The sequence below is a fragment of the Misgurnus anguillicaudatus genome, chromosome 19 (assembly GCF_027580225.2).
Source record: "Misgurnus anguillicaudatus chromosome 19, ASM2758022v2, whole genome shotgun sequence".
NCBI classification, from domain to species: Eukaryota; Metazoa; Chordata; class Actinopteri; order Cypriniformes; family Cobitidae; genus Misgurnus; species Misgurnus anguillicaudatus.
This window is the reverse complement of record NC_073355.2, coordinates 21,825,542-21,839,625: the sequence shown is the minus strand read 5'-3', so window position 1 is coordinate 21,839,625 and position 14,084 is coordinate 21,825,542. Positions and strand designations below refer to the sequence as shown.

Genomic DNA, 14,084 nt, shown 5'->3' with positions numbered 1-14,084 from the left:
AAAAGACTCTCCATCTCTCTCGCCCCTATCTCTCTTTCCTTTAACCTTCTCCCTCTCTATCATTTCTTTCTTCTCTTTTCCAAACCTGCTGGTCCATGTACTTTTCAACAAGCTTTGTCAAAAAGCCCCAGGTGAAGAAGAGCATGGCTGGAGACTAGCTTTGGTCAAAATTAATACATTTCCCATCTGGCAATTTTCTCTCTCTATTGTGACATTCGAAAACATATAAAACGTGCCTTAAAGTCTTTGATGTGGGTTATATATGTACGTCTATAGTGGAGTCAAGGGGACACATTTTTAAAGTTAGATTTTGTTAAAGTTTAAAGTTTGTAAATGTTGTTTAGACCTGTAAATAGCAGAGACCAAACCACAGTTTTAGATACAGTAGAAAGCATGGTCATAAAACAGCATGTGAAAAGTATGGGTCAAAATTTGTATGGGACCCACTGGGGGTGTCAACAATATACCAGTTTTAACGCTATCTCATGGCAATTCGTATGTAATTTATGAGGTGGCTAATGCGTATCAATTCATACGAAGTAAATCGTGCTAAAACGTACAATTATCATAAAAAAACAATAACGAAACCCCACCCCTAACCTCAATGTCACAGGGCAAAAGCAAATTGTTCAAAATGTATGAATGTGGTCATACGAATTAACTACATGTAAGAATTTAAATCAGGCTGACCAGTTTTGACTATAGACAGTTTTATCACACGTACATGCGAGGGACACTTCACTTTTTTTGAAAATAGACTCATTTTCCAGCTCCCCTAGAATTAAACATTTGATTTTCACCGTTTGGAATCCATTCAGCTGATCTCCGGGTCTGGCGTTACCACTTTTAGCATAGCTTAGCACAATCCATTGAATCTGATTAGACCATTAGCATCGCACTCAAAAATAACCAAAGAGATTCGATAATTTTTCTATTTAAAACTTGACTCTTCTGTAGTTACATCGTGTAAATTAAAAGTTGTGATTTTCTAGGCAAATATGTCTAGGAACTATACTCTCATTCTGGCATAATAATCAAGGAATTTGCTGCCGTAACATGACTGCAGCAGGCGCAATGATATTACGCAGCGCCCCAAAATAGTTCCCATGTTTACTTTCAATAGCAGGGCACAATTTTTGGGCACTGCGTAATATAATTTCCCGATTGTATCAGTACACGATGTAGTCAAGTTTTAAATAGGAAAAATATTGAAACTCCTTGGTTATTTTTCAGTGCGATGCTAATGGTCTAATCATATTCAATGGATTATGCTAAGCTATGCTAAAAGTGGTACCGCCAGACCCGGAGATCAGCTGAATAGATTCCAAAACGGTAAGAATCAAATGTTTGACTCTAGGGAAGCTGGAAAATGAGTACATTTTCAAAAAAAGTGGAGTGTCCCTTTAACTCTGGATCAAATACCTCGTCGAAATTAACAAATGTTTTGGTTCCCTGAAGACGAGGGGAGACGGCGAACATGGATTACAGCTATTTGAAGGAAGGTTTGGGAGCTGATCTGTAGTTAAGATTGTAAACATATATAGTTGTATTAACTACACATTTAGTACACTATGGGGTGATTTCCCAGACAGGGCTTTAGTCCCAGACGAAAATGCATGTTTGAGCTGCCTTAACATATATCAGTGCTATTGTTTTGTCTCAAGATGCACACCAGTATTGTTTTTTGTAAGGTATGTAAAACGACCTAAATGGTCTAATATAACTAATGCCTAGTCCTGGATTAATCTAAACCCTGTCAGGGAAACTGCTCCATTCTTGTATATAAGTACACATTTTACACAGTAACGTTAGCTCAGTGTAGTTTTTTATACACTTTTGCTATGATTTAAACTACTTGTTGTTTATTTTGCTTGTTATCAGAAATAAACTACTCTATTGTTATTGATTCTTTGCATATGTTTACCGGAAGTTACGTTTGTTCTAGTATCTAGTTGAGACTTGTATGTAGTGGTAAATAAAAGACAAATTTGATTCTAGTATTGTTTCTCATTATTTCATCTAAAATTTCACCACGTTATGTTAATATAGCAGATATTGTGAAATATTTTTGCTACAGTAACCGTGTAGTGAAAAATCTGATATTGTGACAGCCCCAGGGTCAATGATATACCCCATAAAACCTGATAGAGCCCCCCTTTAGTCTCAGTGCTATTAAAAGACCTAGCATGTTATGAAGAGCATCAGTGAAAAGTTAATAAAAGCAATCCAAACTGTATTGTATCTGGGGAATGTTGTTTCCAAACAACAAAGCTCAACATTTATATGAAGAGACAGCAATTCTCGATTAATTTGCAATTTTCAGAGAGAAAGCAATATATTTTAAATCAATACAGCACAAATTTAAGCTCCCGCTTCTTTGAAACTAATCAAGATTGTCAAGCATTTAGATTCAATTTAGTCTGACGAAGACAGGGTGACCAATTGAGACTGCGTTTTTGTTGAACAATGACGTGTTGATTTAAGTTTCATCAATGTGGGCAGCCAGCAAGAACAATCCATTGAGAAAAAAAAACATTTTAGAGACACCTGAATCAAATGCAGAACAACAGGGACAGAGATAAAAAAGCAAACTGAAGGACTATGCTGAAATGTGCATGTTTATGTTGAATCACATTCTCCTGGGGTTAAGAGAAATGAGGCGTATACTGTCCACTTTAAAAAGAAAATAATTATCGGTTGTACCAAAAAAAGATGAAGCTATGATCATATCCGGATTAACAGAAGTGCCTATAACATCAGATCTGCTCTTCTGTAATTATAGTTACTGTGAACTCTCTGATCTCTCTCTCTCTCTTGTGCCAATATCTGCCTCTCCGTTAATACGGAAGCAGATTTTCTTTTCTAATATTCATGGCCTGTTGAACAGGGGCCAGATTTATTAAACACAGAGTGAAGAGATTTACAGAACATCAGCATATCTAACTTCTGCACTTACAGCGCAGAGGCGCTCGGCTGTCTGCATATGTGTGTCTTTCTTCTCTAATCTTTTCCCAGTCACTGTTTTCATGTTTCCTCCCCTCGATGCTTCTCCAAGTGTCTTTGTTCTGTTAGGGAGTTTTAAGTGCACTTTATAGTCCCAAATGTTTTGTGATTTACACAACGATTCAGTTTTTTAAGTCTGATAGAAAGTTCTCTCCCTACCTCACTTCATCGGGGACTAAACTTTCTGAAATATGTTGATGCAGCCTCAACACAAAAAGCAGACAATAGACAAAGACTACATGAAGACTCACATAGACGGACAGACACAGACACTCGTACCTGCTGTTGACCCTGACTCTTAAGGAAGTCATCTCTCTGTTTGCTTGTTTTGCTTTTATCTGAGCCACTTTGCTGCAGATGCTTCAGACGAGACAACGCCTTACCACCAGCAGTCTGAGACGGGGGAGAGAGAAGAGACAGATGTTGTGTGTTTTGTCATATTTCCAAACTCCCACTCATTTCCAGCAGTGTGTTTGCTAGCACTCGCAGTCAGAGGAAGTGCAGAAGAAAAACTGGGGACAGTTTAGGTGGTAAGGGGTTTCAGTAGAAAGCATGCAAAGATCTCGGATCCACCAGCCTTATGTCACAGGAGTTCGTAATTATTTGTGAAAGGGTTAATTCGTATGAATTCGTACATGTAAATAGTAAAAAAAAGTAAAGTTAAGAAAAAAAGGAATGATGAAAGTCCAACCCTAACCCCACCTCTACACTTTCTGCACACTAAAAAATATTGAGTTGTTTTTAACCCAGGGTTGGGTAACTATAGGACAGAACACATTTCTGGGTTAAAAAGACCCAAATAATGGGTTGTTTTAACCCAACTATTGGGTTGTTTCAACATGGTTGATTAACAATAACCCAGCAGTTGGGTTAAAACAACCCATTTTTTTGGGTCATTTTAACCCAGAAATGTGTTCTGTCCTATAGTTACCCAACCCTGGGTTAAATATGTGAGTGTATTAAATGTATGACTGTACTGTAAACTAAAATGTACAAATGTGACCATGGACCACAAAACTAGTCATAAGGGTCAACTTTGGGAAATTGAGATTTACACATAATCTGAATAAGCTTTACATTTGTATGGCTGTCACAATTATGAAATTTGGCTGACAGTTGATCGTCTAATAAATTGTGACGTTATGACGATTAATTGTCTGTTTTATTGCTTTAAAAATTCAATTCTCATACACTTTTTTGTTCATGAAATATTTCATTAACCCTTTTCGACCATGTGCTCGGCGCACAAACCATTTTTCCCGTCGTTAAATTAGCAAAAGTGGATTCGGACACACCCATTTAGACGTTGCGCTGTGCGCTTTATACAATGCGCTTAGATCGTTAAAATAGGGCCCTATAGGTTTTAATAAAAAAAAATTCAATAAAAATGAAAACAACACATTTATTCTTAAACTGGGGGTCTTCTTCCTCCGCTTAGTTTTTCAGTTTACAAAGTCCATCATCTAATAGTGATTAGACATAGCGCCAGCGCAACAGGCTTTTAAAGGGGATGAGAGATAAGACTCTCATTGGTTTATTGCACGTTACGCCCAAAACACACCCATTACTCATTACAAGGATAAGAACAACCCTTTTCGACCGTGCAATCGGCGCACAAACCATTTTTCCAGTCGTTAAATAAGCAAAAGTGGCATTGGACACACCCATTTAGACCGTGCGCTTTAGACAATGCGCTTATATTGTTAAAATAGGGCCCTTAATCTGTTAGACAAAGCACCAGGCAACAGCAAAAGACAGTAAAGGTCTAAAAATGAACAAACAACATGTTAGTTAGGAATGATGACGCATGCTGGCTTGCGTACAACTGTGTGGGCTGAAAGGAGCTGAACGTAGTGGAAAACCCAAGCGACATCGTCCAAATCTCTTTGCTGTCACTCACAGAGATCAGCCCTGTTTTAAGCGGAGCTGAGTAATACACATGAAGTCTGTTGGGTTAATGCTTCACAGCACATTCATTCAAAGCTGCTTTTACCCTGAAATATGCTCTCTAAAGACGAGCGTGACCACAAGAGACAAATTCAAGTATATTCACAGCATAAAAAGGTGCATAATTAATGCTACACTTGTAAACACGATCCTACAGAGTTGTAAAGATAAGAAAAAGTTTGAGTGACATTCTGTTGACTAGGATTATTACATCTACATGTCAACAAACTCTCATTGGACTATTAGAAGACTGTGATGATCACTCAACAGACATCTTAATGACTATACTGTAAGTAACTTAATAAGCAAGTACATATCAACTTATTCTATTTAGCTTTACCCTAATTATCTAAATTATCTTTTTTTCCTAAGCTGGTTTCTGTCATTTACAGTATTTTTAATTGAGCTGATGTAAATTCAAATGTTTGTTTTGTAAAATAAGTTTGTGTTTAGTTAGTTATTTAATGAAAACGGTGGTGTCACGTCATGATTGACAGCTGTGATATCGTGTGATATGCGCATTCTGCGAGGGCGGGGCCTTGATTTCACGGCTTTACTTCCTGCTCACTACTGCGCAGGACTGGTCCCGAAATCGCTACTGCGCAGACTCAAGACCCAAGATGTCAGCGCCATATCGGGACACTGGCGGCTTCACTTTTCACCAATGGAAGAGAGCGAACAGGCGTCGTCCATCTTTTTTACAGTCTATGCTATTAGCTGATTGGCTCGTGTGACAACGTGTCATGCGTTCAACGACAATTTGCCGCTCAAGTTTTTCAATGTTTGAGGCGAATATTGCGTGTTCGTAGCAATTGCATTGTATTTTTTGCATGTAATATTCTTGCGCACATAATTAAATTAGCTTTTGGTGTGCACACACCATAATAGTCAAGTAATACTCAACTACAAACTCTGATGAGAGGAAATATACTTGCATTAACAATGCAAAGGTTGTGGGTTTGATCCTCAGGGATTACACATATTGATAATGCGTCTAGGTTAAATGCATTGTACCTGTAAGTTGCTTTTATAGCATCTGTCAAATGCATAAATGCAAATTTTTTATAACAAATGTAAAAAAAGTATAGCTCTCTGCGTTGGGCTGCATACTGCAATACTTGCATACTGAGGTGAAGGTGGGAGTAGATTATGTGGTGCCCTGTTTTAGCTACCTTAAAACTGCTTGAAGCGAATCATTTTCCTGTACATTTTATTACACCACATAAAAAACTGTTTTAATGTCCATGTACTGTACTAGAGATAATAAGACAGGGAAAAGTAATCAAATTGCATAGTCATTTTAAGAGAAAAACAGCAGTCTAGAAAGGAAGCAGAGGAAATGAAAGAATTTATTGTGTGCGAAAGATACAATAACAGTTTTTTTTCTACAAAGTACGAACATCAGCTACCGGAGGGCAAACAATTCATCAAAGCATCCGCAAAAACAGCATAAACTCATTAGCTAGTCGAGAAACCCAAGGGAAGAGCCAGAAAGAATATAGAAATATAGCTGAGAAGATGGAAACGATAGAGCTAACGCTGAAGCAGAGACTGAAGGCAGAGCTGAACCTTGGTTGTTGATGTACTGATGTAGGAAGGTTTGGGTGGCACGGGGGGTCTATTTATTTCTCCTCCCTCTCCGGAGCTCTGAGTATTGGAGCTGAGAGTGCTGCTGGATCTCTCGATGGACCCCTGTGTTCGGGAAGCGGTGGGGATGATGTTCCCCGTCTGAGGGTCAGTGCTGAACTCCATCAGGCTGAGCTCCAGCTCACGGATGGTTTCCTCCAGACTGTCCAGGCGACGGTAGGTGCTGTGGCAGATGTCTTCTCTCTCCCCTCCAACGCCTTGGGTGCGGATCAAACCGACCTGAGACGTCTCCGAGGGGCCATTTTCCTGCATGACTGACATTGTGGATTCCGGTGTAGTCGGCCTCTGATCCCTCATTTGCTCATCTTTCGACTCTCTCTCTGCCTCAAGAGACTCCTGGACCCTCGGTGCCCTCTTCAAGGGCTGCTTAATTGGTTTCTCCCTTGTTAAGGAGGACCAAGATTGGGTCAGATCTCGAACAGGAGCCTGCTTTGTCCGGGATTCCCCCTGGGACACGTCCAAGTCTCGTATCCGTGTAGCTGGTTTCCATAGCGACAGACTGGGGGTCCTCACAATGTGGCTAAAGTAACTCACTCTGATATCACTTTCAGAGTTATTGTCTTTCACCACCTGCGCGCCGTCGGGATCCTGCTTTTCTGCAGACGGCCGAGCCTCAGTCGAGTCCTCGGAAGGGGACGTGGGAAGCGAGTTACATTCAGTCAAGACTATCTGGGGGACCGGAGCAGGAGAGGTTTCATGCTGCATCTGCAGAATAGAAGCAGGATTTATACGCATAATTAATTCCTCAGTGTGACTCATGGGTGTTGCTTCAACCTCAGCATGTTTATGTCCCAAGGGTTGATTTATATTAAAAAGTAACTTTTGTAGATTATCTTACGTGAAGGTCACATTAAATCATGGAAACTTTTACTTTCACTGTATCTATTTTCTAATGCAACAAGTGTGAAAATATTACTGTATTGTATGTATATAGGTTTTGTACTATAAAGCAAAACTGAAGTGTGCGAAATAAACTCACCAGAGCCTCGTCTGTGAAATCACTGGACTGATCATGTAACCCAGACTGAGATGCAGTCAGCTGCTGGTGCGAAACATGTGTAGTGACACATACAGACACAAAATTATACAGAAAAATGCCAGAGATTTGCCTCTGTACTCATATACAAACCAAATAATCATGCTTTAGATCAAATCTGGGTGTGAACTACGGTGTATCATTTAGCATTCAACACACACACTCCCACAAAATCTGTCATGCACTGGCAGCTGAACACTCACACACTTTGTGTGGTGATAAGTGATTGTGAAGCTGTGATCGTGCTTCATTTCTTTGTACCCAATAGCATCTTCAGGTTGAGTGAGGTAAAGGTTTTTGTCTACTGTGCAAGTTTTTTCTGTAAAATTTTATGGCTGACATGACACCGTCATAATCATGACATGACACGTGCCATGAACATGAAGGAGATTTTATGCACATTTATGACAGCTGTCATTAAGTGTCATTCGTTCAATGTCATTTTTAATGCAAAGATGACATTGCTTAATATGTCTTTGTTATGACAACTTGACATAACCAAGACAACATAACTGACCACTTTTTACCAGTGATACAAATATAATTTGTGTTAAAGTGTTAATAGTTTGTCATATAGTTTTATAACAGCGTCATGAATATTTTTCTTGACCTCAACAGTGGTACAAATATAATTTGTCATTAAAATGTCATTAAGTGTTAATACTCTGTCAAATAGTTTTATAACAACATCATGAATATTCTTCAATTTATAATGTTTTTTTAAGTTTCCTCCATGTGTTTAACAAATAAAATCAATCATTCAGTAATAATAATAATTACAATTGATTATATTATATATTATTGCATTTGGAGACCGATTCACCTAAAATTAAATAAAAGCAGTACAATAATGGGTTAAGCCATGCAGCGTTGGGTCCATATCACTGCAAAGTTAATGACATTAAATTAATTAATTAAATGTTTTGTTACTTTTTTCTTCTGTCAGAAAATGTAAGAACCCTCTGTGTTATGAAGAATAAGTTCTGTTAGTTGTCAGTTAAGTATGATTCTTTGACATGTCTTGTTGCATCAGCGTTTTTTTTAAAGTTGCCACCCAGTTTTAGTTTAATGCCTTACAGAAAAATTATCTTCTTTAAATAAACATAAAATATCAAATGAAAGAACAGTCCATCCGCTTTCCAAAAAAAAAACAAAAAAAAAAAAAAAACGTTTCATCCTACCTTCATTTGTTCTCTTATCAGTTATCACCTCTCAAATTTTCAGCTAAAAGCAGAGATAATTCCATTTTTGTAAAGAACTTTAGTAAGAGGTCAGATTCAAGCCTGTTGTGTCGAGTGAATGCCTCAGTGTTTAAGTTGGGTAAGATTGCCATCAAGTGGATAATAGCGGAAATATCAATAAGTCAAAACAACTCAGAGAACGTTTTCTCTTTATTGACGAAATGACTCAACAATATTTATTGACATTTATCTGGATATCGCCATAATTGTGCAAAGGTAGAAAAATTTAAATATGATAAAAGACTGTGGTGCTTATTTTCATAAATCAGTACGCAGCAACAGTGGCGCAGTGATACTTGTGATGCGGTCTGAACCGTGGGTTTACCTGGGTATTTTATCACGGCTTAGAATGTGTTTCAACCAATCAGAATGAAGAACCAGAACGAGCCGTTTTATAATAAGGTATTTAACATTATTTGACATAGTATTAGCACTTAATGACATTTAAATGTAATGTTAACCCATAAAGCTAGGTAGTTTCTTAAATTCGATAATTATTGTCATATTTATGACTAGGGCTGGGTATCGATTCAGATGTTCCGGATCGATTCAATTTCGATTCACAAGCTATCAGATCGATTCGATGTCGATTCTCGATTCGATTTCGATTCTCTGAACTATTTTTAGACTCGATTCTCGATTCAACTCAATGAATATAGATTTAATACAAATACTACATTTATAAAAAAGAACAGTGAACATAAATGTACAAGGGTAATTAATAAAAAGAAATTAAGAGCCACAAACCTGTATATTAAACTCTTTTATTCTAGATACACTTGTGTACATTAAACAGAACCCATCTCTAATTTTCAAATGCATACAATTATGTTAAATACAATACAATTTTGATGCAAGATGAAAAATGTATGCTGAAAAGAGTCAGAACGGTGTAGTGGAGAAGACTAGTAATTAGATCAATGTTAATCTTACGTTTAATGTTTGCGGAAATAAAAAAAAACAAATCGATTTGTGGCCTTTGAGAATCGATTTTGAATCGACCATGAAAAAAAACAATTAATCGAAAAATCTATTTTTTTTTGCCCAGGCTTATGACAAGTCAAGTTCTGTCAAGTTGTCATAACAAAGACAATTCAAACAATGCCATCTTTGCATTAAAAATTACACTATTGAACAAATGACACTTAATGACAGCTGTCATAAATGTGCATAAAACCTGTGTCATGTCATGATTATGAAGGTGTCATGTCAGTCTTATGAAGTAAAGTGTTACCGTTTTTTCATTTGTGGCAATCAACAGATGCACGTGTATGTTTGTGCATGGGTGTACACAAACAGTCCACACTAGCTTGCAGAAGAGCTGTTACCTGTCCAGCTGAGGGCACATAGGGCAACAGCTGTAAACTAGTGGGTGGAGGGTATTTCCTGGGAGAGGGGAGGGGAGGAGTCAGATATCGCTCAAAGAGCTGAGCGCTCAGGAAGATTGAGGGACATGAATGGAAAAATAGGATGAACAATTTTAGTAACAATTTTGGACTTTTCATAAAACACTTTCCACACATCAGATCACTCCGTGCCGGATCCGCACCGAAGTCAGCAGCTCCAGTGCGAATCCGGCCCGGAGTTGTCTGCTGCCTGGGTAGAGATTCTTAATCTAATACTCTTATGGCATTTATAAACGTCTGTTCAACATTACACACTGCACCTTTAAACAAAGTTTGACATTTTTGCTATATTTGTGCTCATAAATGGGTATGTAGAGTGAAGGGTCAGCAATGTGGGCTTTATGGGTTTGTTTTAAGATTCATTAGCAGAGGCATGCAGATGGACAGGGGACATCTGCTTTCTTACTCTCTCATTCACTCAACCAAGAGAACAAAATCTGTCTGCTTGTTGGTGTTAATGAGCCTTGCGGTCTATGTGAGGGTGCGATGCTTCCCTGAAGCGGCTCAAGAAGCCTTACAATCAACACAAGCACAGATCAAGTGCTGTTTGTCAGCAGCAGTGTCCTCTACTAACCCAGCGGAGCTTTTAATGTAAACTTGAATAGCAGGAAAAAAAGTCTGAGTATAACTTTCTTTAGATTAAAAGAGGCTTTAGTATAAACTACACAATGTATTGTTGTTACGTAAGAAAAAGCGCAAGCTGAGTTTAATATGCGGCAGCAACAGGCTGACTATAAATTAACCATCTTATTACATGGCTGCCAACCAACCAAATAAATAAATAAATGGATATGAAATATTGATTTAAAAATAATTCGAAATGATTTTATGATGGTCGAGAGACTGTAGCCGTATGAGAGGAATTGGTTGTCAAGGACGTGCAGCTTAATTGTACAAAAGTATCTGACCGCATAATGCTGTGATTGACCAATCAGAATTAAATATTCCACAGGGCCGTATAATAAAGTTATTGGTTTTATGTATGGTTATATTAGTCACAATTGGTATCCCACAATGCACTCGCCAGCGCCTACCTAACAGCAAGACATCACTTTACATCTCAAACCCCTCATTTCAGCTTAATTGGTCATAAGCCAAAGAGCACAGAAAGAAATGTAGACCTGTTAATGAGTACTTAATGAATGCCCGAACCGGCCAACCGGTAGCACCCACCAATGTGTGTGTACTGTATGTGTAAAGGTAATTGTAATGCTCAGTATGTGTGCACACAGGCACATCTGACATATGGACATTAAAACATGTGCTCACCTCCAGCTCGGCTGTTAACTTGTCCTCGTCGCCTTCGTCTTTCTCTCCTCCGGCGACGGTCGGAGGAGTGGAGGCCGGCCGGGGGGCTTCAGATACACTTCTCCTCAGCTTCACGTGTGGCTTCTGAGACTCTGTCTCTTCTGATTCTGATTTCTGGGTTATGTTAGTGTTACGTGTTATGGATGTTAGTAAGGGAGAGATGGAAAATTTTATTTTTGTAATTGTTGCACTGTAGACATAATTTAATGTTCAGAGTATCCTGTTCAGCAAAAATATAAAAACCAATTACAAAACTGCCCACAAGTAAACAAAGGAAAGAGTTAGAAGAATGCAAAAATTATCAAGTAATAATTAACTTAAGCCGTACTGCCCCAAAACTAGTCGTAACTTACTTTTAGCTAAGGTTCCAGGGAAATAAAATGCTACAGAGGTGTGACTGTAATTGAATGTTAATTTAAAGTCATCACAAGGAAATTTCTTGAAACCAACATCATCTCCCTCAGGTCTAACCCGTAGGTGATTTATCACCATGGCAACAGCAAGGCGATAAAGGAAATGTCAACCATGACTAATATACGCACAAACACAGGCCACTTTTATGAGATGGACGACATTTCTGAAACCATACACTCATATAAAAGTGATGTATCTGTGTGCATCTCTTAAACAAGCACTTTGTTTGTGCAAGTTTGCATGCACAAACTTAAAAATACAGCGCACACATACACAAATGTACTGTACAATCATTTGTGTGTACAGTATAAATCACCTTTATGCTCTTTCCGGGAATGATGGTCTCTCCGCTGCGTGTTATAAGTCCAGGGGAGGATGGGAAACTCCGGCGTGGAGGTGGGGGAGGAGGAGACTTTGAGGGTTTCTCGGTTCGATACCTCGCCACCGTCAGCTCGTCCGAGCCCCGCCTGGACCCGCCCTCTTTACTGGAGAGTTTATGCTGAGGTTTATTAGGCTTGTGCTCAGGTGTGGCGTTGGCGCAAGGTGGGATCTGGTTTTGATTTTGGTTCTGATTTTGGTTCTGAGCAGGTTTGATTTGCTTGGCGGCAAAGTCCAAGTCCGGAATGGCCTTCATGAGCTCCGCTTGAGTCTCCTCCAGCAGTCGATTAATGTCCTGAGCACTGTACTGTGTTAAACTGGCTCTCTTCTCTTCCCAGTCCCTCTCTGCTGCCTGAAGACACACACAACATTTAATAAAATATGATTAAAGGATTAGTCCATTTTCTTAAAAAAATCCAGATAATTTGCTCACCACCATGTCGTCCGGGGTGTTGATGTCTTTCTTTGTTCAGTCGAGAAGAAATTGTGTTTTTTGAGGAAAACATTCCAGGATTTTTCTCATTTTAATGGGCTTTAATGGACCCCAACACTTAACAGCTTTAATGCAGTTTCAAATTGCAGTTTCAAAGGACTCTAAACGATCTCAAACGAGGCATAAGGGTCTTATATAGCGAAAAGATTGTCATTTATGACAAGAAAAATAAAAAATATGCACTTTTAAACCACAACTTCTCGTCTATCTCCGGTTCTGTGGCGCGCCAGCGCAACCTCATGTAATACGTCATCATGTAAATAGAGGTCACGGATGACGTATCGAAACTACGCCCCAGTGTTTACAAGTGTGGAGAAAGAGGACCGTTCCGACATCGCTGTATGTGGAATGATACTAATTAATGTCTTTGTGTCAGTTTATTGTTTAAAATGTTCCGCAAATGTGCGTTTCATATATGTAACATGTGACCTTTACGCAATTACGTGAGGTCGCGAGGGGGTTGGAGAAGACCCTTATGCCTCGTTTGTGGTCGTTTAGAGTCCTTTGAAACTCCATTGAAACTGCAATTTTAAACTGCATTAAAACTGTTAAGTGTTGGGGTCCATTAAAGTCCATTAAAATGAGAAAAATCCTGGAATGTTTTCCTCAAAAACATAATTTCTTCTCGACTGAACAAAGAAAGATATCAACATTTTGGATGACATAGTGGTGAGTAAATTATCCAGATTTTTTTAAGAAAATGGACTAATCCTTTAATAATGCATGCTGAACAATTTATGATGTGAAATGGCCTTTATATTGTGAACATAAGGGTATTGCACTGTTATATACACTCTCATATCTCACCAGTCTCACTTCCACTGATGAAGCTTTATCGTTCCCACCACGACCTCCGAGCTCCTCCAGGCCCCGCCCCTTTAAGGACCCCATCCCATGAGAATCTTTCTCACGCTGTGCAGGAGAAGGGTTGGAGTGGGTGTGGTTATGGGCGTGGCTCTGACCAGAGTGAGGGCTCCAATTAGCCAGAGTGGTCTCATTGAGGCTCAGAGGTGGGCTGGTGGGAATGTCAAAATCTGTACTCTTCCTGTACTCCTCCCCTCCTCCGAGTTTAGGGGAGGGGCTAGAATACTCATCCTGTTTTTTCCACACTCCCTCATTCACCTGCCTGCACAAATCAATAAGCAGCCATGATTTGCAATGGAGAAACGGTAAGGAAGTGGATGTGTGAGTCTGCTAAAAGTACTGTGATA

The 14,084-nt window shown here is 39.0% G+C and overlaps 1 protein-coding gene across 14 annotated transcripts in view; it reads right to left on the bottom strand.

Moving 5' to 3' along the window:
* Window positions 1-14,084, bottom strand: part of srcin1a (SRC kinase signaling inhibitor 1a) — a 143,686-nt gene that overhangs the window by 1,169 nt on the left and 128,433 nt on the right. For 11 of the 14 annotated variants that reach the window (XM_055191903.2, XM_055191919.2, XM_073857126.1 and 8 more), the window contains 6 exons: window positions 13,681-13,999; window positions 12,319-12,732; window positions 11,550-11,702; window positions 7,577-7,639; window positions 6,520-7,302; window positions 3,283-3,396 (listed from right to left, as the gene is read on the bottom strand). In XM_055191903.2, the coding sequence (XP_055047878.2) occupies window positions 3,283-3,396; window positions 6,520-7,302; window positions 7,577-7,639; window positions 11,550-11,702; window positions 12,319-12,732; window positions 13,681-13,999 (1,846 nt within the window). Of the gene's footprint in view, window positions 1-3,282; window positions 3,397-6,519; window positions 7,303-7,576; window positions 7,640-10,100; window positions 10,302-11,549; window positions 11,703-12,318; window positions 12,733-13,680; window positions 14,000-14,084 lie in introns of those variants that run through there. The other 3 variants (XM_055191896.2, XM_055191942.2, XM_055191939.2) reach the window with 3 other exon arrangements.